Source organism: Hirundo rustica, chromosome 7 (genome assembly GCF_015227805.2).
Source record: "Hirundo rustica isolate bHirRus1 chromosome 7, bHirRus1.pri.v3, whole genome shotgun sequence".
NCBI lineage: Eukaryota > Metazoa > Chordata > Aves > Passeriformes > Hirundinidae > Hirundo > Hirundo rustica.
The window spans coordinates 1,366,909-1,391,942 of record NC_053456.1 but is presented as its reverse complement, the minus strand read 5'-3'; the positions used below and the strand labels follow the sequence as shown (position 1 = coordinate 1,391,942).

Here is a 25,034-nt window from a genome sequence, read left to right as displayed (position 1 = left end):
GGCAGCGAGTAAACAGATCAAAAACGCAATAAATCCACTGATGCTGGGTCAGGAATCTCCCCCTCGGTTCCAAAAGCACGACGCCGGCCGCAGGAGTGGAATTATTGTCAGTTTGTGCTCTTACAAATGTGCTTCTTTTCCCTTGCTCTGTTTCCACACCGCTGGCAAGAGAGGGAGTTTTGAGCTCTGTGGATCCCACGCTGCAGAGCAGATTTAACAGAAAATCGCAGCTTGCTTTTCAGGAAATATTGATAAGGCAGGGGCTGATCTGGGGGTGCCGTTCTTGAGCAGACCTTGTCTTGGGCAAGACAGGAGTTGTGTCACTGCCAAGGAATCTGGTTTCCCAAATTCCTGAGGCAGGCCCACAAATCATCCTGAGACCAAGCCAAGGCTGCTCCCAGCTTTGAGGGAATAAAGGAGTGACGCTCGTCAGCATTTGAAATGATTTCCTCCTCCTCCCCAAATCCTCTGGACGGATTTAATCACAATATTCCTCCTGACTCCTTGAGTGGATTCCACGCACAATGGAAGAAATCTGAAATTTCACTCCGAAGTAGCATCGTCACCTCTTTCTCCGAGTTAATTCCTTACATAATATTTTACAATTTGATTAAAATGTCGTCCCCCCCCCCCCCCTTTTTTTTTTTTTTTTAAAGGATATGCCTTTATTTTTTCTATATAAAATAAACTGGGCTCGGTAACAACCTCACCAAGGTCATTCAGATGCCTCTTAAAATGACACCACACTCTCTTTTAGGATCATTTTAACTCCATTTCCCCAGAGTTAAGCTTGGCTGCATGACAGGGTCCTTTGTAGGACTAATATTTGAGGGAACGAGAGGCAACTCCAACAAAATACACGGCAGCAGAATCCCATGGATCCAGACCTGGACTGGCACCAACAGGGGGAACAGAACTTGATTTTAAAATGCACATTTTTAGGGGCAAACCCAGGTTTGTAAAAATGGCATTTTATCAAATATGCATCTGATTTTGCCATGTGTAGTCTCCAATTATTTTCTCTTTAAAAAAAAAAATCAGGAATGTGGGATCAAGGAGAAGTTTCAGAAGCACTGAACTCGTGAAAGAAAAGCAGCAGAGGACACATTTAATGGGTTATTAAAGGAAAAAGGAGTGTCAGAACCCCTGACTTACCCAAATCACTGTGCTGTGAACAACAGGAATAACAACATTATTTTGGAGCGGTGAAGTCAGTAAAGACAGGGGAGTCTGGATGCTCCAGGGGATTCTGTGGTGTTGAGACCAAACTGAATTCAGGAAGATCTGGCATCCAGCTGAAGTTACAAACATCAGCAGCTGTGAGTTGCACGTCCCATGGGAGAAATGTTTGGCATCGGGAGAACAATCTGCACGTGTTAAATACAACTCCAGGGAGAGAGCGTTTGAAATTCAAAGGTTAACAATTAAAGTCATCGATTCCCAGACATAAGAATGTGCTGAATTTTCTCTTTAGAGTTATTGTTATCACCTTGATTGGTTAAATCCTCGTTAATCCCAAAGTGTCCCGAATGAGAAACTTGGATAACAACAAAACTTGTAAAAATCCCTGTTTTATAAGCATTTCTAAACCCTCTGTCTCTGCCAGAGCTCAGAACAGAGCTCTGGTCTTTAGTATTATTTTACCAACAAGAAGTGATGTGAGGACTGGAGAATGAGGCTGGATTGCTTCGGTCAGGAACACACGAACTCCACAATTTCATCTAAACCACAAGAGAGCTGCTCAGCGGTGCTGGGATCCCGCCGGGAATTGCCAATCCCGATCCCCAGCACGGCTTTCACTCCTGACTGTGTCCTCAGCAGAAATCCCTTTTCCAAACAGTAGTTTGGAATACTCTGCCCATAGTATCTGCAGTAAATGAAGAGTCTCCCAGCAGGGTTGGTGTATCTGTACTTGAAGAGGATCTCTGTTCAAAGAATTTAACACCCCAGCAAGGCGGGAGACCTGCAGGGCCCCTGGTTCCTTCTGTTACCGTGGGATGGGCTCTGGGAGAAACTCAGGACACGCAGGAGTCAAGGCAGCTCAAGCCCATGGAATGCAGGACCTCTGGCCCATCCCTGACTTCCCTCAGAGGTTTGTTTTTGTCCAGCCCAAGTGGTTTTGGCACTTGAGACCTTCGGGTGATGGGCTGTGGCGGCTGGGGATCCTTCCCCGGCCCCGGGTGACCTGGAAGACTTCAAACAAGGCTCTAGGAAATCTCTGTGCTTTGCAGCGACTGCAGATATGCAAATATGCAAATCTCCTCAAGCAGTGAATGAGCTGATCCCTAACCTAGTGCGGAATAAAGAGAAGCAGCTGCTGCCCAGGGTTCCACAGCTCCCCTGCCATCAGGACAAGGAAAGCTCCGAGAATGAGGGGTCGCCCAAGGCCTCCTTTCTCATGCAGGTCTGTGCGCTGTACATGGAAAAAGGGCTGGAAAACTTCCTGGAGGATGCTCCACTGTGCTGCAGCACGGAATCCCGGAGGAGCTGCCGGTCCCAGGCCAGGTCCTGCCGCGTCCCCTCAGCCTCAGAGCCCCTCTGGCATCCGCAGCCAGAGGAAATGGGGCAGGATCAGGTCTGGCAGATCCACCCAGAACTCTGGGACCGCAGTGGATGCACAGATTTCCACATCTTCCTTGGTAACTGGTCCATTGGGATCACCCAGCGGTGCTGGAGCTGCCTGTTAGGCAGTGGGGGGTCATTAAAATGATTAATTAGTCAGGTGTCTGCCACCTTTTAATGGTGCTGGAGATGGGGGTGAGTTTGGGCGTCCCACAAAGGACATGGACTGCTTTTCCCAGTAACTTCAAGAGGATGATCGGACTCCAGGACGCTGGAAACACCAGTGGTCTTTGCCAACTGGTCCAGGAAGTGGAAGAAACTGGAATATTCCAGAAATTCCTTTAGTGCTACATGCTTTCAAAGCCTGGGTTCTGCAGGCTTTGGGAGGAAAACAAGCAAATAAAAGAAGTTCATGATCCTTATTTTGGGGAAAAAGAAACAGTACGTGCATAAACAAACGCCTGTTCAGCACAGTTGTGTCGATTCCGGGGGACGCGTGCGGTGGGGAATTTCGGGAGGCTCTGCTGGAAGATGTCAGTGGTTGTACAAAACGGGCAGTGAGGGTCAACTCGCAATCCCATGGGATCTAAGGCTTCACTGACGGTGTAAAACACAAGGTCCAACCACAGAAATTCATCTCCTGGAAGGAACTCAAGACTCGGTAGGTGAAAGAAATGATTGGAAGGAAGTAAGGCAGCAAAATCTCCAAGGATTCATCATAGCTCTTAGAATCCAAAGCTCGGAATCAGCTCCACGACTTTCCTGGGAGCAGATTTTCGTCTGGTGTTCCCTTTTTTATTGCAATTCTGACCGAGATGTTGTTTGAAATGTTCGCCACTGATGACGGCTCAAGCCCACTCCCTCCCCTGGGATTTCATGGCTGGAATGGATCTTCTGGAGAGTTCTTGTGCGCCGCTGGAATCGTCAGACATTCAGAGGTGCCTCTGGGAAGATGGAACACGTGGGCAGCTACTCGGGGTACTGGGGTGTAGGTACTCTGCGCACAGGAGGGGATTGCTTTCCATTTCAAAAGCAGGAGAAAAATGGGAGAAAAATCTGATGTCTCTATACTCCTGTTCTAGCTGTAGTCAGGTAAAAGAGTGGGGGAAAAAAAAAAATCCTATTCCCAACCTCCAAGCACACAAACGATGGAGTTTGTTCCTTTTCCTGTCCCCGTTTCCCGTCTCCTGTCGCAGTTCCTCCCTGCTGGTCCCGACAAAGCCGTCAGGACTGGCTGAACTCAAGAATCGTTTGGCTGCAACATTCATGCCAGGTCTAAAAATAATTCCAAACTGGAAAGTGTTTTGTAACTGCTGCAATAATTTGGGGTATTTGGCACTCTCGAGAGTTTACATTTGGTTTGTCTGAAAAAGCCATTCTGGAAAGAAATCATTAGAATAAATCCTTTTATTCTAACCTGAAATGGAAACTGAGCTCCCAGCAAACAAATACCGGAGCTGACTTTCTGACTTTCAGTGGTTTGTAATTTTCAGATTGTTCTTTGTATTTTTTGGTTTTGGTTTTTTTTTTCCCAACATGCTCACGTCGACTTTCCAGTCAATTCACCCAAATTCCAACAGGAATTGGTTTATAAATTGGTTCCAACTGGAACTGGTCATTTGGAATTTCCAGCACAGGAAATCATTTTATAAGTGCCTCGATAAGTACCCAAAATTACAAACGGATGTGTCTAATACCTAAGGACGAGAAAAAAATATGGCTATAAATGCAAATGCTGTATTAAACCCAAAAATAATCCCAAAAACAACCTCTATGATCGGGCAGAAACGGAAGGGCCGGGCTGGGTTTCGCTGCCCCCTAATTAAACATCAACGACAGCAGAGCGCGACCGCGGCGTCACCCGTCACACCCGCCAAATTAACATGATCTAATCGTTATTTCTAGCTACGTTATGGCCAGGTATCGACGGACGGATCCCGGTTTTCCCCAGTCCCCGGGCTCAGAGCCGGTGCCGCGAGTCGTGGCCGTATCCGCCGGGGGAGCCGCGGTTCCGGTGGGGTTTGTACAAGTCCTGGTAGGGGTCGGGGTATTCCTCTTCCACGAGGGGATAGTGGTCTCGGCTGTGCTGGGAACTGGAAGACAAGCGGTTCCTGCTCTTCCGAGCCCTCTCGCTGTGGTAATTCTCGTCGGAGGCGACGAGGCCGCGCCGCTCGACGGGAGAGTTCTCCGTGGAGTGGCCGCCGTGCCTCCCGCGCTGGCTCTGCGGGGGCCAAACAACGCCAGCGTTAATACCCGCGCCCGGGGGCCGCCCCGCCGCAGCTCCTGCCCAGCCCCGTGCGACGCCTTCCTGCAGCCTCGTGGCTCCCACTTCCCAGCCAAGCCCGGCTGCCGCAGCGCCGGGAGCGCGCCAGCTCTGGTTCCTGGAGCGGGAAGCTCGCCCTGCTGAATATTACATCGAGCATGAAAAGTGAGCTGATGTAGTCAGCATTTATCACTTTTCTCTGATCAGGAACAGAACATTCACGCTGCCACTCTGCTTAGGGAATTGTCTAAGTGTCCGTTTCTGTGGTTTTGGAAAACATCTGGAGATGTTCGGGTTGTTGTTAAAGGCGCGGTTCTGAGCCTTGGTTTAAACCCCTCCTATGGCCAAACCAATGAGGGGCTGCTCAGCAGGCAGCCGAGGGGGGGCCAAAATCAATGGATACTAAATTCTTTCAAGTGAAACATAGTATTTAAATATGCTGACAGGAAATCCCTTCCTAAGCTAACTCGTTAATTAGAAGCCTTTGCTCTCCTCACGTTCCCATGATGACAATGCCCATCATTTGTCACATGAACAAACTGAGTTCGTATTTTTTTGCCGGTTAACGGCAGGATGAGGAAATAGCCTAAAAGAAGTATTCTGTTTGCTTTCAGCACACATCAAACCTCTCGGGAGTATCAGCACCCATCTCTCAGGACAAACTTCGTGCTGGGGATATGAAACCTCCCTCCTGCAGCTACAGCCTCTGCCTGGCGACTGTCTTCCTGAATAATTTATATCCAAGGCTGGGGCAGGGCTGGAGCGGGGGGTGTGTGGTTACAGCTCCGGGTTGGTGCTGCCAGGGAGGCTCCTGGACAGGGCCCTGAACGAGGGGCCCCTCTGCAACCTCACCCCCAGAAACTGGGGAGAACTCCAGCCAGGGGATCCCCAGTTCTCCTCAGAGCACCAGGATTTAGTGGGGATTATGGCAAAGTGCTTCAGAAATTAAAGGCAGGCTGGGAGAGCTGGGGGTGTTCACCTGGAGAAGGCTCCAGGGAGAGTGAGAGCCTGGAGGGGCTCCAGGAGAGCTGGAGAGGGACTGGGGACAAGGAATGGAGGGACAGGACACAGGGAATGGCTCCCACTGCCAGAGGGCAGGGATGGGTGGGAGATTGGGAACTGGGAATTCCTGCCTAGGAAGGTGGAGAGGCCCTGGCACAGGGTGCCCAGAGCAGCTGTGGCTGCCCCTGGATCCCTGGCAGTGCCCAAGGCCAGGCTGGACACTGGGGCTTGGAGCACCCTGGGACAGTGGGAAGGTGTCCCTGCCCAAGGATGGGCTTTAAGGTCCCTTTGAACCCAAACCATTCTTGGCTTCCATGATTCCAAGATGAATTGTCCCAGTGTTTATCTGACACAAAGGCAGTGTGGATGTATAATCCCCTCATCAACTGCAGCTTTAACTCTGCTCACCCTCTGCCTTCCCTGTGCTAATTCACCTCTCAGGCTGCATCCTGCTGCTTCCCTAAAACCCTCCTGCTTTCCTGAAACTCTCCTGCTTTCCTGAAACCCTCCTGCTTTTCTGAAACCCTCCTGCTTTCCTGAAACCTTCCTGCTTTCCTGAAACCCTCCTGCTTTCCTGAAACTCTCCTGCTTTTCTGAAACCCTCCTGCTTTTCTGAAACCCTCCTGCTTTTCTGAAACCCTCCTGCTTTTCTGAAACCCTCCTGCTTTCATTAACCCTCCTGCTTTCCTGAAACCCTCCTGCTTTCCTGAAACCTTCCTGCTTTCCTGAAACCCTCCTGCTTTCCTGAAACCCTCCTGCTTCCCTGGGCTGTGCTCACCCCAGGGCTGGTGCTGAGCTCCCACGTGTCAGCATGGGACACACCTGTGGTTACACGTGGGATAACGGCCCAGGTAACTTTTGATCCTGCTGTGACTGGAATGACTATGTGCAGGAATGGACGTAAACCCCAATCCCCTGGAGGCCAAGGAACATCTCCCCAAAACCTGAGCTCTGGGATTTGAATCCATGCACTGAATTTAGGCTAGACTGTGTTCAGAGCTAGCCAGTCACAGAGGCAAACGGCCGGTTCTGAGGAGTTCGAGAATGCCAGGATGGTTTGGGTTAGAGGGAAATCAGGGATCACCTAATTCCTTCCCCTACCACGGGCAGGGACACCTCCCCCTATCCCCTGTCCAGCCTGGCTGGGGACACTCACAGGGATGGGACAGCCACAGCTGCTTGGAGCAATAAATATTTTTCTACACAAAGATGAATTTTACTCTTCCCCCTCAGCTCGGCATCGGGCTCTTCCTTTAAGGAAGGCAATTCCCAAGGATCAGGTGTGGCAGACCCAGCAGTGCCACCTGTGCCCTCTCTGGATCTGTGCCACAGAATGTCACCCTCGTGACCTCTGTGAGTCAGGAGTTGAGTCAGAACTTTCAGTTCTCAGTAAACCAAAGTCCAGGCCACAGCCAGTTCAAAGTGGGAGCCTCCCAAATCTGGATTTGGTGAAGCAGGGACAGCCTGTCCCACGCTCACTGCTACGTGAGCCTCTGGGCTTTTGCTTCTCTGTCCCCGAGGTACCAAGGGCACAAGGAATAAACAATCTTCCTGCACCACGAGCACCTTTGCTAGTTTAATTAGCCTGAGTGCCTTTTAATTACCACACACATCGGAACAGTGAAAGCTGATGCAAATCCTTCAAAGGTTTTGAAGGAGTACAAAACCTCCTGGTGGATAACAGGGATGGTGGAAGATCTTACTGTGAGACACCCACGGAAAACACCAGGGCCTTGAACCCTCCTGGCACGGAAAACCTGCAGCCTCTGGTTGGGCATCGATCACTCCAGGAGAAATTTACCCCTCTGCAGAGCACCAGCACCATTGATCCCACCGAAACCCTTTGGAATTCGGGTGAAGTGGGGATTAAGTGATGCATACCTTCAGCCAGCCCACTGCACAGGGGTGATTTTCATCTTCAGTGTGAGTTTTCCCTAAGTAAATGGAGCAACATTTCACAGTTATTGCTGGTGTCCATTGATCAGAGAGAAATAAATGCCTGAAAAAAATTCCGTGGATAGACCCAGTTCTCAAAATGAAACTGAAGAGGTGAAAGTTCTGCAGATGGTATTTTATTGGCATGAAGGGATGGAAAACTGAAATTTTAAGGCAAGTGGAAAATGGAAACAACAGTTTACATGTGCACGTTATCATTAGTAACAGAACAGTGCTTGTGCGTTCAGCCACTCGGGAGACAGTGACTTGCTGGTCCCAATAAAACCAAGCAGGGCTTTGGAAAGGTGAGTGCAGGAATTAAGCACCTTCAGGGAAGTGCAGCTCACTCAGAGCAAAACCAGCTGGATGTTAACTGAAAACACCAAACAGCAGTCATGTCCTCCAAAGCTGTTACCTGCTTCCAGACACTCCACAAGCAGAGCAGACGTTACGTTTGTCAGGTGAATTATTCATTAAGTGTCATTTGTTGGGTTCTATTTCTGCCGTACATTAGCAAGTGACACTCCTGGAGTCCCACACGCACTGAAACTCGCAGGGTTTAAAGCTCCCTGCAATCCTGAGCCCCTCAAGCATTCCCAGCCATTAGCCCCAAACATTTCTGGTTTCAAACTTAATAAAGCACGTACTTCTCATTAAGGACTATTTACATGCCACGATTGAGGTGTCAAAGTTCAGCCGAGTCTGAGCTATCCCTGTGGAAAAAAAGGGTCACAATTTTTTTTTTTCTCCGATGGATTAGAAAAAAAAAAAACCCAAAAAAAAGTCTTTTATTCACACTCAAAGAACAAGCTTTTTCCACCCAAAAGGGAACGTTCGGTGACGTTACGAGAATAAAAGGGATCCTGACAGAAGCTGGCTCCTGGCTAGGAAACTGAGGGGTTATTTTACTTCCCGCTAAAGGCAGAGCATTCCCAGTTTTCGGCACCGGGCCGCTCCCAGCCCCGGGCTGCCATGGGCAGCGGCGGCGCCTCACGAGCGCGGCCCCGGCAGAGCGCAGGGCCCCGGCCGCTCCGCTCTGCCCGCGCCTCCGGGGGCTTTTCCTACCTGCAGGCCCGAGATGGCGGCGGGGTACGGGGACAGGGCGCTGGATCCCAGGTTCCTGCCCAGCAGCGGGGTCACGGGCGCGGCGCTGGACGCGTGCGTGGCTCTCCAGTAGGCCTCCAGGTACTCGGCCAGGTGCTCGCAGGCGTCCTCCAGCTGGTTCTCGTCCAGGATCACGTCGAACATGTCCTGGGCACGGGGACACGGGGCGGTCACGGCCGTGCGGCGACGCGCGGCCGGCGGACACGGCGCCTCGGAATCGCGCGAGGAACGGGAACCCGAGCGGGGAGAGGGGATTCCTACGACGGCGTGGAGTGCCGGGGGACGGATTCGCACTGAAACACGGCACAGATGGGAATTTGGGAAGGAATTCCTGGCTGGGAGGGAGGGGAGGCCCTGGCACAGAGTGCCCAGAGAAGCTGTGGCTGCCCCTGGATCCCTGAAGTGTCCAGGTTGGACACTGGGCTTGGAGCAGCCTGGCACACCTTCCCTGCCACGGCAGGGCTGGCACTGCCTGAGGTTTGAGGTCCCTTCCAACCCAAACCGTTCCATGATTCTGTGGCTGGAAAGGAAAATGGTAGAGGTGGGTTCAGAGGGTCACCAAGAGCCAGAGGCCTCAGGAGTCACTGGACATTGTCCCTGGGTGTTGCATGAGCCCTGTTTTGTTCCTGGATACAAAACTCTTCAATTTATTTCTTTCTTTCCAGTGCTGATGGCCCTAAAACCATTCCCACAGCAGTGAAGGCAGCAGGCAATCCTGACAGCAGCAGCATTCCTGCCTCAGGGAATTCTCCAGACACCACCTCCATCCCTGCCTGTCCTGCAGCCTGCCAGAACCAGCAGAGCCCCTCGAGACAAACACAACCCTGTTCTCAGCAGTTCAACTTCCTATCTCATCTCTAATCTTAACTTTGCAAAACACTGCGAGAACAGCACAGGAAATGGAAAATAAGTGCAGGTGCTGTGGGGGTAAAGGGCAACCAACACCAACCACAGGCTGCTCTCTTCCACCTGTTTTTACAGCTCTCAGAATAAGATTTAAAATAATAAAGCGTGTTTTTTCTTTTTTTAATTTATTCTCTCTTCTCAGCAAGGCAGAGAAGAGTTTCTCCTCTGCCAGCAAGGAGGAGTTTCCTCCTAATCAGAATATTTCTCCTCTGCCAGCAAGGAGGAGTTTCCTCCTAATCAGAATATTCGTAATGCTGCATCCCTGGGTCCAGTTCAGTGTTCACTGCTCTTCTTTTGCTCCTCTCTTTAATTTACTGCTTTTACTCTTCTGCTATTCACCCAGATGTTGATGCACCACACATTCCAGTCTTATCACTCACTTGTGGAAGAAGTTCTCAATTAAAACACAGTTAAATTAGAAAATAAAAGAATGTGGTTTGCTTACACACGCTGTGCTTTGGAAAAGATTGAAATTAAACACTTGGGAGCGTAACATGTTTTCTTAAATAAGAATTAAACTGGATTTAGGACCCTTTACCAATGGTCACCCTTTGGGGAGCCTCTCAGGCTGTGCCTGGAGCTCACCTGCAGGGTCTGACACTGACAATAAACGACAGAGAATAAAACACTCAGGTTTTCTCTTGCATTGAAGAGCTCTGCTCATCCCTCAGCTGGGTTTGTTCTGTTTCCATGTATTTGGCAGAAAATCCTCCTTCAGGGGTCATGGAGTAAAGCAGAGAATCTGCACGATTTTCTCTCTCTCACAGAAGTTACCAAGGAGCATTCCCAGCTCCTGGTGACTCTCTAGTGATACAAGGGGCCTTTCCTGAGGAGTACACCAGTGCCCACTGTCCTCTGTTACTTCTTTTGGTTTGCTGTAGGACCACTGTGCACCTGAGAGGAGGAAGAATTCCAACTTGTAGATGTTACCCTGGCTTTTCTGAGTTTTTTATAGCCTTTTGAATTTTCATAAATGGAGTCAGATTTTTAGTTACTGCATGATATTAAGAGCAGTTTTCTAACTTTTCCCACAGATGTAATATAAACAAATCCTTTGTTTTTCATTCTCTGTCCTTTGTTTGCATATTTCTAACCTGAAAACAATTGTAACTGACGGCTGGTCTGGCCAGTTGGCTTGAGAGGTGAAAACTCTAAAAGCCAATCTTCTGCTAGACCCACAAACGTATAAAAAGTAAGAAATAAAACAAAGAGGCTCTCTCTCCGCCCTGTCTCAGCTTTGAGCTGGATCGGAGAAGGACCTCTGCTCTGCGAAAATCTCTTGTCTCGTGTGACTGCTTTGTGTATGTAGAGATAGCCTAATTATATTTTAATTAACCAACGCACTTTAATTCTGCTGCAGCATAATTCTAGGTAACTTTTTAAGTTGTGTCAAACAGACCAGAGGGGTTTGTACCCTCTCTTAGCATGGACAAAGTTTTAAAAAATAACAACCATAATGAACTGTGGATTTAAGGATGTGCAGTTTGTGTTTCCTTGAGCTCTGTTGTGTTCCTGCAGTGGAGTTCCTGGAGCCCTGCATTATTCCTGGGGTCCTGCAATAATCCTGGAGCCCTGCAATATTCCTGGAGCCCTGCAATATTCCTGGGGTCCTGCAATAATCCTGGGGCCCTGCAATACTCCTGGAGCCCTGCAATATTCCTGGGGTCCTGCAATACTCCTGGGGCCCTGCAATATTCCTGGAAGCCCTGCAATATTCCTGGAGCCCTGCAATATTCCTGGGGCCCTGCAATATTCCTGGGGCCCTGCAATACTCCTGGGGCCCTGCAATATTCCTAGAGCCCTGCAATATTCCTGGAGCCCTGCAATATTCCTAGAGCCCTGCAATATTCCTGGAGCCCTGCAATATTCCTAGAGCCCTGCAATATTCCTGGAGCCCTGCAATATTCCTAGAGCCCTGCAATATTCCTGGAGCCCTGCAATATTCCTGGGGCCCTGCAATATTCCTGGGGCCCTGCAATATTCCTGGGGCCCTGCAATATTCCTGGAGCCCTGCAATATTCCCAGAAGCCCTGCAATACTCCTGGGGCCCTGCAATATTCCTGGAGCCCTGCAATATTCCTGGAGTCCTGCAATATTCCTGGAGCCCTGCAATACTCCTGGGGCCCTGCCAATATTCCTGGAGCCCTGCAATATTCCTGGAGCCTTGCAATATTCCTGGAGCCCTGCAATATTCCTGGAGCCCTGCATTATTCCTGGAGCCCTGCAATATTCCTGGGGCCCTGCAATATTCCTGGAGCCCTGCAATATTCCTGGGGCCCTGCAATATTCCTGGAGCCCTGCAATACTCCTGGGGCCCTGCCAATATTCCTGGAGCCCTGCAATATTCCTGGAGCCCTGCAATATTCCTGGAGCCCTGCAATATTCCTGGGGTCCTGCAATATTCCTGGAAGCCCTGCAATATTCCTGGGGCCCTGCAATATTCCTGGAGCCCTGCAATACTCCTGGGGCCCTGCAATATTCCTGGAAGCCCTGCAATATTCCTGGAGCCCTGCAATATTCCTGGAAGCCCTGCAATATTCCTGGGGTCCTGCAATACTCCTGGAGCCCTGCAATATTCCTGGAGCCCTGCAATACTCCTGGACCCCTGCAATATTCCTGGGGCCCTGCAATATTCCTGGAGCCCTGCAATACTCCTGGAGCCCTGCAGTATTCCTGGGGTCCTGCAATACTCCTGGAGCCCTGCAATATTCCTGGAGCCTTGCAATATTCCTGGAGCCCTGCAATATTCCTGGAGCCCTGCAATATTCCTGGAGCCCTGCAATACTCCTGGACCCCTGCAATATTCCTGGGGCCCTGCAATATTCCTGGAGCCCTGCAATATTCCTGGAGCCCTGCAATACTCCTGGACCCCTGCAATATTCCTGGGGCCCTGCAATATTCCTGGAGCCCTGCAATACTCCTGGACCCCTGCAATATTCCTGGAACACTGCAATATTCCTGGGGTCCTGCAATATTCCTGGAAGCCCTGCAATATTCCTGGAGCCCTGCAATATTCCTGGGGCCCTGCAATATTCCTGGAGCCCTGCAATATTCCTGGGGCCCTGCAATATTCCTGGAGCCCTGCAATATTCCTGGGGCCCTGCATTATTCCTGGGGCCCTGCAATATTCCTGGGGCCCTGCAATATTCCTGGAGCCCTGCAATAATCCTGGGGCCCTGCAATATTCCTGGAGCCCTGCAATATTCCTGGAGCCCTGCAATATTCCTGGAGCCCTGCAATAATCCTGGAGCCCTGCAATATTCCCAGAAGCCCTGCAATATTCCTGGAGCCCTGCAATATTCCTGGGGCCCTGCATTATTCCTGGGCTCCTGCAGTGCCCAACGCCGGCTGGAGCAGTGTCAGGGGCAGATCAGCAAGGAATTAATAATGAAAGCAGTTCCTGAGCTCAGATATGCCCAAAGAGAGCTATTTTTACAGTGTCTAGACATGCAGCACAGCTCATTCCTGATGGCTGGGCTCTCTCTCAGCAAAGGAACCCAGTGAGGATTGCACCCTTCGCAAGGACCTTCCCTTCAAACACCCCAAATTCTCCTCCTGCAGGAATCTGAGCTGCAAAAGGGATGAGGCAGGAGAGAGGGAGCAGTGCCTCTGCTCTTAGCAATGTACTTTTAGTTAACAAAATCATGGGCCAGCTTTAATTTCGAGCCAAGCCAGACCGTCAGCTCCCTGGGAGAGCTTGAGGGCAGCAATCACTTCCTTCCCATCACCAGTGCAAAGTGCTGAGCTGCTCTGTGAGCAGCTCCTGGGCAGGGCAGGGTAGGTTCAAGGCTGAAACCTGGGACTCTGACATTTGGAGAGGCTTTTCTGATCCAGCCTTCAGCACTGCAATGCAATTCCAGGACTGGCTGTTGAGGCAGAGTTTAGTAAAGCTGGGGCTGTCACAATGCACCCAACGAGCAGCGGCAGCACACGGATCATTCCATGGAATCTGGGAATCCCCACGGGCTGGAAGGGACCTAAACCATCTCATCCACCCCCTGCCATGGGCAGGAACACCTTCCAGTGTCCCAGAGTGCTCCAAGCCCTGTCCAGCCTGGCCTGGGACACTGCAGAGGCAGCCACAGCTGCTCTGGTGACTGCTCTCATTTCAGCTGATGTGAGCACAGTGGAGCTGAGTAAGAGGAACTCACCGTACAAAGAGCACAGCAAGGCTGTGAAACTGCCCAGGGCTCTGTGTGCAGGTGCCAGAGGAAACACCTTTCACACAGGACACTGTGCAGAGGGCTGTTCCGTGCGTGAGCTCGGGGCAAACACCACCAACCACCCCAAGAGGGGCAGCTGCAGCGCCAGCGCCTCGGCTCACACCCACCGGGAGCTGGGATGTGTTTTAGGGGGATCAGTTTGTTCTCCGGGACAGTTACAGTTCTGGAGGGGTTAGTGGGACCTGGATGGCTCACAGGAATAACCCATCAGCGTTTTAAGAGATGACAGCTCAGTAAAAAAATCCATGTGAGAGGTGTAACACAGCTGAGCTCTCCAGAACAGAGAAGCTGTCCCTGCCCCGGTACCCAGAGGGGTCTCTGCACTCCCATCCCAATATCCCACTCAGATCCGACACAAAGCCACAGCCAAGTCCATTTCCTCTGCCTCTGTCCCACAAACCCGGTGTGGCTTTCTGAACTAAAATTTGAGCTGCCCTGTCCAAACCCCTGCAGAGCCTCTCCCACAGCCCTGGCCATGAGCCCTGCAGACCTCTGCTCTGCCAGCAGCACTCAGGATTCCAGGAAAGGGGCAGGATCGTTGATCAGGAGGTGGGAGAGCAGCGCTGTGCTGTGCTGAGGTGGCTGGGATGGATCAGGATCAGGATCAGGATCAGGATCAGGATCAGGATCAGGATCAGGGCTCACATGCCTGCTCACACCCATTTCCCTTTCCCCTTCCCTGTGCAGTGAGGGGAGGCCTCTGCAGCCTCCTCTCCTAACTCAGACTTTGTCCCTCTGGGACCTGGAGCTGCACAAATTACATAACTTGCAAATGAAGAGATCTGTTGTCCCCTCCACGTCACTCCTGCCCTGTCACCCTGCCAAAGACCAAAACAAACCCGGGCCAGGAGATAACCAGGATGAAAGTCTGCAGCACTGCGTGTCTCACGAGTGCGGGGCTGCGTGAGCAGCAGGGAGCGATAATGGATGGACCCAGCCCTGCACAGGGATCAGCACAGCAGGAATCATCACAATTCCACAAAGCAGCAGCTCTTCAGCCTCTCCTCTGTACTTACTGGTGGGCATTGTGCAAGTTTATCAGCTGCCACCAACTGGACATTCAAGTGTTTGCTTTGCGACTTCCCTCTGGACTTGATCAGTCGCTGCAAAACCTGACAGGAGGAAAGGGTAAAAGGTGAGTTTGAGGATTATTTATCCCCCTAAAGCTCAGCCTGACATCGCCCTGAGGGATTACCAAGGGCAGAAGCTCTCCATGAAATATTGCCCTTGAATATCCCAAACCTTTCTGATAACTCCTCTGAGAACTGGGTACATTTCCCTCTGGATCACGTTTGATCCCTTGAAAAATTTCAAATGCGTTTTTGCTTTATCCTGCTTTAAGTCCTGAGTTATTTCTGATAACAGAGAAGCACAAAAATTATATTTATACAGAATTATGTGGATTGCTGGATGCACTGTAGCACACCAGCAGTACATTATGTCACTCTTTCCCCTCTCCAGGTGCAGATTCCACGCTGCCCATTCCCACCCTGCCCTCCAGGACCCTCCTGGATTCTCAGGTGAGGGATTACCTTTGGAGAGGACACCTTGACATGGACAATAATTGGTGCTAGAGATGTCTTGATAAGCTGTGCAGGGTGGTTTATAGTGTCTGCATCCAGGACAACCAGCTGTAAGGACCTGGCCAGCTCAAAGATTCTTTCAATCTCACTCTGCACTTCGGCTGCAAAGGAAAACAAAGCCGGTGAAAGCACTGAACCCCAGGGCACTGGGATAAAAACATCCTCACCCACTTTCTGTCACAGCAAACACATGTGAACTGATGGCGCTGCCACCAAACAACCTGTTACCTGTGCCTCTAGTGCAGGCAGTCAGGATGGCACAGATTTGGAATTTGGGGTTGTTTTTTAACCAAACCCAGCTCCTCTTAGTTCCTGGGATGGTGTCCCAGAGAGCAGGATATTGGGATGCACGTGATACACACAAATTTCCACCCTTGTGCAAGAAAGAATCACACCATCACAGAACCACCAAGGCTGGAAAAGACCTCCAAGATCGTGGAGTCCAAATAAAAATTCTTCAGGCCACTGTTCCCCAGGAGTGCTGACACTGAGGAGAGGGGCAGGACCCAAAGTCTCACAGCCAGACAGCAAAATTCAGCTGTAACTGCTCAACATGAAACACAAAACCGGTCCCAGGGTCAGCAATGACATTTCCTTGGCCGTACAAGTGAAAGCTCTTCGGCTCCTTGTGACGTGGAATGAAAAGCACAGGGCTGGGGAGGAGGAGGAGCACTCGGGATTCTGCAGTAAAATGCTGTGGACACATGTAAATCTGCACAACTGATGTGATCCTGGGAATGGCTGGAGCTGTGCCAGGGCAGGGTCAGCGTGGATTTCAGGGAAAGGTTCTCCCCCCAGAGGGTGCGGGGAATGGTGACATTCCCGAGGCTGCCAGAGCTCCAGGAGCGTTTGGACAGCGCTGCCAGGGATGCCAGGGAGGGATTTTGGGGTGTCTGTGCGGGGCCAGGAGCTGGATCCGTGCTCCTGTGGGCCCCTTCCAGCTCAGACTCCAGGATGTGGAAGGCTGGAACCGTGTCCCTTTCCTGCGTGCGCACAGCCCGCGTTCCAGCGCGCCTCACCTAGGCTGGACCTGGTGTTGGAGCGCTCGATGATGGCCCTCTTGCTGGGGTTGTTGAGCACAGACCTCTTGGCCAGGGAGATGTCAGCTGTCACCCTGGTTATGGATATCCTGGGAGGAGAGCACAGCACACACACACAGCAGTGGGATTTCCAGCCACAGCCCATTCCAAAGGGCACACACGCTCAGACGCGTTTCCGGATGAGCGATGGCATCATTAAAGAACAACTGAAGAGAAGTGCTGGGTAACTGGGAAGCACTTCCTATTCCCTGAGCTCTGGGACGGAGTTCCTGCTATTCCCCTTCGTGCTTTAATGAACTTTTCTCCTTCCCAGCTCGCTCGTCTCCTGCACGGATTTACACAGTGCCAGAAACGCGAGGCTTTGGGGCACTCAGAACAAGGAGCTGCAGTGTAGCAGCACCTCCTCTCCCCTCAGAGTTCCAGCAGAGTAAACCCAGCCCAGCTGACAGGGAGCTGTGCCAGGGGCTGGGACGAGCAGCAGAGAAGGAAGTGGAGCTCTCTGGGCTGCTTGAACTCAAGTTTAATTTCACTGCACCTCTTTAACTTAAGGCAGGTGATTTATTTACTTCGTCCGTCAGCGAGTTAGAAAGACACCAAATGTTAACGAAGCAAAGACCACACAATCCCTTGGTGTGAAATCCACTGAGGAGGCCTGGGATGAGCCAAGGAGCCAGGAAAAAGTGGAAAGAAAGCGAGGTGGGAGTGATCAGCAGCTTTAGCACAGAACTTGAGAGTTACGCAGCTCTAAGTGGCATTTTCAGCTGCAGGGTTAACAAGAAGGGCAGTTATTTTTCTGTATAATTCATAAATAAATGCATTGCCAGCAAATACAGTAGAGGCCAAAAGTAAAAATAAGTTTGAAATAGAAATGAACGGATTGTGGGTCTTTGGCTCACTGGCCAGCAGGGGAAGTTGCAGTTACAAAGGAAGGAGCTGGAACTCAGGCAGGGAAGGAGTCAGGTCTCTCTGATGCCTTTGGAAAGGCTCTTCCCTGGACACCCAGCTCCTTTCTTGGGAACGTGGGCCTCTCCCAGAACTGCAGAAAGGATGGGAAGAAAGAAAGAAAAAAGAAAAGGGAGGGAGGAGAGGGACCACAAAGCCACGAAAGTTGGCAGAAGGACCAAGAAGCAGCTTTTTCCTGAGCTCCTCAGAGCTAAAATCAATGGTCTCAGGCAGCTGGTGGCACCGAGCTCCCCAGTGCTGGAATTTCATACTCCCACCTGATCCAGCTGCCGGCACTGCTGATGGAATTGGCATTTCCAGAAAATCACTTGAGCTGGGCAGCTCAGAACAGGGCAGCAGAGGAGATACTTTGCACAGAGGTTGATCATTAAATGTTCTCTCTGAGCTGCTTAGGGATCAGCTCAGCACTGCCACCTCCTCACTCCTAAAATCCATAACTCCTCCAGCTCTTCTACAGAACATCATTTTCCCTGCCCCGCTGCCCTTGCTTTGGGTATTTCAAACCTGACTTGGTGTGGAGCATTACAGAACAGCTTCTTTTCCCAGCTGGAGTATCCTGAACGAACTGGGGAGGGCAGAACATCCCTAAGATGCAGCAGACACCTCCAGGACTGAGGTGCTGCCATGGACCAAGGCAATGCTCCTCGCAAGGAAATCCAAATTATCCTCCACAGCTCACCAGGAAACGCTCCAGCTGAGCTCCAGCCCTCCTTACAATTCTTTTTCTGTGTTTCATTCCTCAGCGTTTCCTTTTTCCAACCAACCTTTTCAGTATTTCTGCCTACTTAAGGCAGTCAAAATAAAATCTTACATAAGGAATATTTGAGAGGTGATTTTTTCTTAGGTGTTGGGAGGACACTGAGACAGAATTCTTGTGTTAAACTAAGAAATCCTAGCCCAGCCATGGCAGAAATGCAGACATGTGCACCCCTAGTAACACATGAGCCGTGTCCCACCCTTCAGTGGTGACACAAAGCCAGAAAATCAGCTTGGATCATGCAGCAAACCCTCTGGCATTAAAAAAAAGAAATAAAATAAAATAAAATAAAATAATTCACTGAAATGTTAGTAACACATGGGCAAAGCAGCATGAGAAGGACAGAGTTTCTCACCTCCCATCAAACCTGTGCTTCAGGAAGTCAAAGAGAGCTTTCTGCATCATGTCTGTCACCTTGGCAGAGGGGAGAGGATTGAGCAGGGGGATGGACAGGGAGAGAAAGAAGCCAAAAGGAAGGAGAGGTGAGTAGAAGGCAGGGACACAGCCAAGAACCAACACCCTTGCTGGGCAGAAGCCTCCCAGTGCTCAGTAACAAATCCATGGGGGTTTCCTGACTCGCTGCTCCGAGTGCAGAGCTGTCAGTGTGTGTGCTCCTGTCCTGACCTGCACTGAGCATTCCTCACCCCTTCCACACCCAGCACCATTCCCAGAGCTCCCCAACACGCCACAGCCACGGGGGGTTTGTTGGGCAGATCACCTGGGCTTTTCTACTCAGCCCTGTTACAGCGGGGTTCAGACTGCAGGGGTGAGCTCTGTCGTGCTGGGGGACTGCTCTCAGAGAGAGAGAACTGCACAGAAATGGGATGTTCCCACTGCTGGACATGGGAACACACCCCAAGAGCTGTCACCTCTGCCATCTGATTTATTGAGCAGCTCCCTGTCCTGTCCAGGACAACTCAGGCTGACAATTGTTATCTGCCAGGTCAGGCAGGAGCTTCATCAAACCTCCCCCAGGCCTCTCTGCCAGTTGATTTCTCTCCTTCCAACCGATTCCTCCAGCTTTTAGCCAGAAAAAAAATAGTCAAAATAATTCCCCCCAAGTAAGATGAGGCATTTTGGTTATTGAAATGAATGTTCTGTGTTACCATTTCCACACATTTGTATGTTCAAGGTGCTGTGTTTAGCGTAGTTTTCTTTAAAAGAAAGAGACAGGGTGGCAGACTTGGAGAGGTTTTTATGGACAAACAGCCTCTCGCCCCTCCAAACTCGAGAGGTGAATTATCTGTGGTGCAGCACAGAGGGAATTTACTCCTGTCCAAAAACTTCTCCATCAAATGAAAAGGCAGGGAGCAGAACATGAAGCACCTGCTCTGCTGAGCTGCACCTTCAGTCACTCTCACAGAGCAACAACACTGCATTATGCCAAAAAGAACCACTCCAATATGCTTAATAATATCCTGTAAATGACTGACAACGTTAATTAAGCTTAATGAAGTGTATCTTTGATTTCCTGTTCGTTTAGTTCCCGGTTCAGCACTTCCCAGATGGCTGAGCTCCACAAACTGCCCTGCTAAAAGTCAATGTTCACTTGAACCTGCAGCAGCCTAAAAAAGGCTGTCCTGGATATCTGGGCACGTCATCCTGCCCTCTTCCACCTCTTTCAGGAGGGTTAAAGGTTTCTTTGCAAAAAAAATTGAATTTATTAATGAAGCGAAACAAGGAGAACAACTAGGAAGCTCCTTCAGATGTTTTGCTAATTAAGTTCAAAGCACGGGCTGGTTTGATGAATGTTTTTCATGTGTGGAGCCTAGCTCGTTAATTTGACTGCTTGTAGCAGACACAAATTCCCTTTTTTACTTGATTTAATCAGGAGTGAGTGCACTGAAAAGAACGGATTTGCACTGTGCTTAAGACAGTTTGAGTTTGGAAGTAACTCTAAGCTCTTACAGAACATTTTGGTAATTATTTAAGCTAAATCACTTGAAATCATCATAAGCCAGTTGCACTGAGCCACACGGGGAATTACTGAGGATGATCAGAGATAATAAAAGCTGAATTAATTGCAAACACCTCAGTCCATACCTCATAGCCTTTGAGTGATGGGCCCACCAACACCACAGGCCTCATGGACGGCACCACATCATAGGGGGGAATATGTTCTGTCTAGAGGGGAAAAAAACAACCCTTGAGATCATCACTCAACCAACACCCACAGGGAAATCCTGGGAATCAGGAATCAGAAGGAACGAGCATGGCAACAAAAGCATTACTTACCACCTTCTGTTTCTGTTTTGCTAGAAGACCAAATGAGAACTTGGTTAAAACACACCCAGGCAACCAGAAATCCCTCGGCCAAAGCACTTCGATTTCTCTCTGTGCACCTCCCTCTGCTCAGGCCTGACTAAACTGGGCATTCTGTGCATTAAACTGGGCATTCTGTACATAAAACCGGACATTCTATACATTAAAATGGACATTCTATGCATTAAACTGGGCATTTTATACAATCAACTGGGCATTTTATACAATCAGCTGGGCATTCTGTACATAAAACTGGACATTCTAGACACTAAACTGGGCATTTTATACATTAAACTGGGCATTTTATACATTAAACTGGGCATTCTGTGCATTAAACTGGGCAATCTGTACCTAAAACTGGACATCCATTAAACTGGGCATTCTGGGGCAGCTGCCACTGTTCCCAAGGTTTTTTCCCAGCCTTTAGCAACTCCTGCATGGCTGGACATGGATGTTCTCCTGCCCTGCGCAGGCAGACGCTGCTGGAAAACATCGCAGGAGCTCAGCAAAGGGGGAAAGCTGCGTTCCTCACGTGGGGTCTTTAAACAATTCTTAGCAAGGGTTTCCTTCAATCAGTGCTGTCTCACCTGTGGCTGTAGGTGTGGCTCGAAATGTGCCAGAAACCATCTCTCCAAGGCTTGAAGAGGAGTTGCCACTGGATTTCCTAGGGCAGCAGAAAGAGCCCCATGAGCACCAGGCACCCCAAAATGTGTGAGGTTTTGGGGAGGATTTGTTCCATGGGGAATCACAAGGTCATCCAAACATGAATGACTGTAACTAACAAAGCCAAGAATTAACTGGTTTATCATTATGATATGGAATTTTATCATACAAATCCAGGAGCATCTCACTGAACTCGGTCATTTCTCTGTAGACTGAGACCCACTGGCTGCCTCTGAGGCTGTGTCAAAAAAAATTTTAGAGGAAATTTGGATGCTGTTCAACCATTCTGAAAGCATTTCCCAGGTTTATCTCCCAGACCTTTCTCCAGGGATTGGCAATCTCCAGGTCTGGCAGGGTGGAGACTCAGAAACCTCAGGCTGGGAGACGAAGAATAAAGGGTGACAAAGCTGATCTTACAAAGTTTGACAAGTCTGGTTTGGGCCGAAATGGAGAGAAAAGAAAAAAGGGAAGGAAAAAAACCCCACAACCTAAGAAAAGCTGGGCAAAACCCTAGAGACTCTGAGCACCAAGTTGACTTTAAGGCCACACAAAACTCTCAGGAATTCCTGTCATTATCCCTCACTGCTCTTTCCTGAAATCAAACACATTTTTCGTTTCTCATCGCCCGCTCTCCGCAAATCCGTCCTTCCACTGGGGAATCCCGACTCCAGCCCCGTGAACGCCCCGCGATAAAAGCAGCAGCAGCAGGTGACCTTTGCAGCTACTGCCCGGCCTGAGGAGGGATTTGCAGAGATTTGCAAAGCTCAGGGCGCGCTCACCCTCCGTGGAAGCGGCCCCTCTTCTGCTCCTGCTGGATGCGGATGTTCTCCAGGCGCAGCGGGCTGGGGATGAAGCCGATCTCGCAGCCCTCCTTCACCAGCCTCCCTATCCACCAGTCGTTGTTGTATTTCTGCAACACAGGAGGGTTCCTGGCTCTGCAGCTCCCAAATCCCCTCCCTCTGTCACCCACGTGCGAGCCCGGAGCGCCGAGGCCGTTTCCCCTCGTCCTGGCCCTTGCTGATTTCATTTCAAGGTTGATTTGATGAGCAGAACTAGTTTCTTTGAGCTGAGGCCACCAAGCTGCCTCCCACCAGCAAACATAAAAATAACACCTTCAGCTTCCCATCAAATATTGCTCGTCAGATTTAATGGTCTAGAGGAAATATCACCACATTCCCTTCCTCCTTCCCAGGTTATCTGTAGGGATGTTATTAACAGGTTGTGACAGATTAAGAAAGATTCACCTTTAGGAAGAAACTTTAATATATACCTGAAGCATAGCATTTTATCATTGACCTTTAGTAACACGTATTCTTCTGCTTTATTGAAAGTCTGGCCTGTCCCTAATGATGGCAAGATGGAAAGCAGGATCCGGGTGGATATTGGAGTGGAAAAGGATTTGTTGTAGCTGCTGCCAGCAGAGCTTTTGAAGAAAAGTATCTGAAAAGCCTCTCCTCTGTTCTGCTTCATTAGGCAGCTCAGCGTTCAAAAGAAACATTGCTTTTCACAACTGCCTCTGGAGTCATTAGGAGCAGCACGAGTGAATGGGTTTTGTTTGCCTGCCTCGAGGAAAAAGCCATCACAGAGATCCCATCTTCGGGATCATCCCTGCTCCACATTTGCACTTAAGCTCCTGCAGGAACACAGGAACACCGAGTCCCTGCTGTCAAAGGTGCAGCAGTGCCTGGTGATGACTCTGAAACACAGAGCCGCACCGCTGAAACACGAATGGGATTTTATCAACCCAGATATTTGAACATCGAGCCAATCTTAAATACTAACGTATAATAAAAGGGAATGCAATCCTCATACCCTGAAAAACCACTTTATCCTCTTTTATATATTTAGGCAAGAGGTTCCTTTATTTTATCATTCCTACTAAGTGTTTATTCCTCCTGCTGTTCCGACCTTGATTCAGACAATGGCGGTGAGCAAAGCTTTATTTGAAGTGTGTTAAATTACAGAACTACTTCCAGCCTGTGAACCAGACAAATCCTTCAGGAATCAGCCCCCTGCTGTTGGGAATGAGTGAACTGAGAGGCTGTGTGGTCCCTGTCCCTGGCAGTGTCCCAGGCCAGGCTGGACAGGGCCTGGAGCACTCTGGGACAGTGGGAGCTGTCCCTGTGGCTCTGGATGGGCTTTAAGGTCCCTCCCAACCCAAACCAGCCTGACTCTACAAAACCAATCCCTGCAAAACCTGAGTTCCAAGGGCACTGCCTGCTCCATTGCAGCTCTAAAGGTCCAGCCTGACCATGGGAATGTTTCTTCATGGAGCTCTGGGCGATGCCTGTAGACATGGGATCAGAACCACTCTGGGGAGGGTCTGGGACAAGGGCTGGAGGGACAGGACACAGGGAGTGGCTTCCAGTGCCAGAGGGCAGGGCTGGATGGGAGACTGGGAGGGAATTGTCCCCTGGGAGGGTGGAGAGGCCCTGGCAGAGGCTCCCAGAGAAGCCGTGGCTGCCCCTGGATCCCTGGAAATGTCCCAGGCCAGGCTGGACAGGGCTCGGAGCAGCCTGGGACGGTGGAAATGTCCCTGTCCATTTAGGGTCCCTGCCATCCCAAACCAGTGTGGGCTCTGCTGAGAGGCTCTGAACACACAGCTGCCAAGGCTGCAGTGAGGAGCACAGATTGATCTGCATTAGGTCATTCCTCCCCCGTGTTACTGTGTGTGTGGGAGGAGCACACTCCCTCCCGTGGTTGCCATGCCCGTGGCTCCTTCTGCTCTGTCAGGAATCGTTGCCATTTCATCCTTTCAGCCAGCACACAATGTATGGTTTGGAGGAGACACACAGGACAGGGCCTCAAAACAGCAGCTCCTCACTCACTGCCAGAGGGTGCCCTGACTTTGTACCCAGCTTAGCAACATTCCAAAACCTGGAACCATTGTTCTGGTCCAGATCTCGGAACAACAAATCCCACAAAGCCTCTCTGCGGCATGGGGAGCCATTCCCCAAATCCTACTGAGTTACAGCTCCAGGCAGGCTGAGCTGACAAACACCAGTAAGCCAAATGCTTTACAGCTTAGTGGCAGTGTGATCCCGGGTTTTTAGACCTTGGGAGACAACTCATGGAATGCCAAGACATGGATTTGGGACACTTGTCTGGAAAAAAAGGTCCCAGGCAGCATGACAGGAGCTTAGAGGGTGTAACTCAATCAGTGCCCTGACAATAAAGGTGGCCACATCCAGGAAAACCGAGATTAAAAACTGGAAAAAGGGAATTGACTGCCTTTCCCTACCAGGGGAGGGGATGTGAAGCAACTCCCTGTTCCAGCACCAGAGGAGGGGCTGCAGCAGGTGTTTTCCTCCTGAATGTGCTCTGTCTAAGGGAGATCAGTGCTCTGGAGCGATGACGAACACGTGTTCAAAGAAAGGCACAGATGAGCACTGAACACCCCAAAATAAACCCAAAATGCAGAGATGAAAAAGTGCTTTTGCAAGCTGCAAGCCTCTGTACCAATCCACAGCACAACAGGGGGTTATGCAAATGTGGAGGGCTCACTTCAGATAAAAAATTGCAGAAAATATGCTCAGCATGCAATAAAATGCAATTTTCTCTACCAAAGCCATACTCAGGGCTCATTTATTCCCATTTTTTCCCTTATTTTGCATCTGTGCTCTTCAGGATTTTCTTTGCTTACTGTATTATCCTAAGTGTTACTTCCTCTCTGGAAGGGAGCCTATCTGGTGGTTTTTTGAAGACCTGGTGTGACCTGGTGCTGCTCCATGGAATCATTCCTCTGTGCTCCATGGGATCCCTTTCTACTGC

At 50.1% G+C, this 25,034-nt stretch overlaps 1 protein-coding gene across 8 annotated transcripts in view; it reads right to left on the bottom strand.

Moving 5' to 3' along the window:
- Positions 1-629: 629 nt before the first annotated feature.
- CACNB4 (calcium voltage-gated channel auxiliary subunit beta 4) overlaps positions 630-25,034 on the bottom strand; it is an 82,352-nt gene continuing 57,947 nt past the window's right edge. For 2 of the 8 annotated variants that reach the window (XM_040069256.2, XM_058421285.1), the window contains 10 exons: positions 22,043-22,173; positions 21,188-21,264; positions 20,574-20,593; positions 20,382-20,462; positions 18,694-18,752; positions 16,598-16,707; positions 15,528-15,679; positions 15,012-15,107; positions 8,828-9,013; positions 630-4,783 (listed from right to left, as the gene is read on the bottom strand). In XM_040069256.2, the coding sequence (XP_039925190.1) occupies positions 4,523-4,783; positions 8,828-9,013; positions 15,012-15,107; positions 15,528-15,679; positions 16,598-16,707; positions 18,694-18,752; positions 20,382-20,462; positions 20,574-20,593; positions 21,188-21,264; positions 22,043-22,173 (1,173 nt within the window). In that variant the 3' untranslated portion in view covers positions 630-4,522. Of the gene's footprint in view, positions 4,784-4,870; positions 8,476-8,827; positions 9,014-15,011; positions 15,108-15,527; positions 15,680-16,597; positions 16,708-18,693; positions 18,753-20,381; positions 20,463-20,573; positions 20,594-21,187; positions 21,265-22,042; positions 22,174-25,034 lie in introns of those variants that run through there. The other 6 variants (XM_040069253.2, XR_009208024.1, XR_009208023.1 and 3 more) reach the window with 6 other exon arrangements.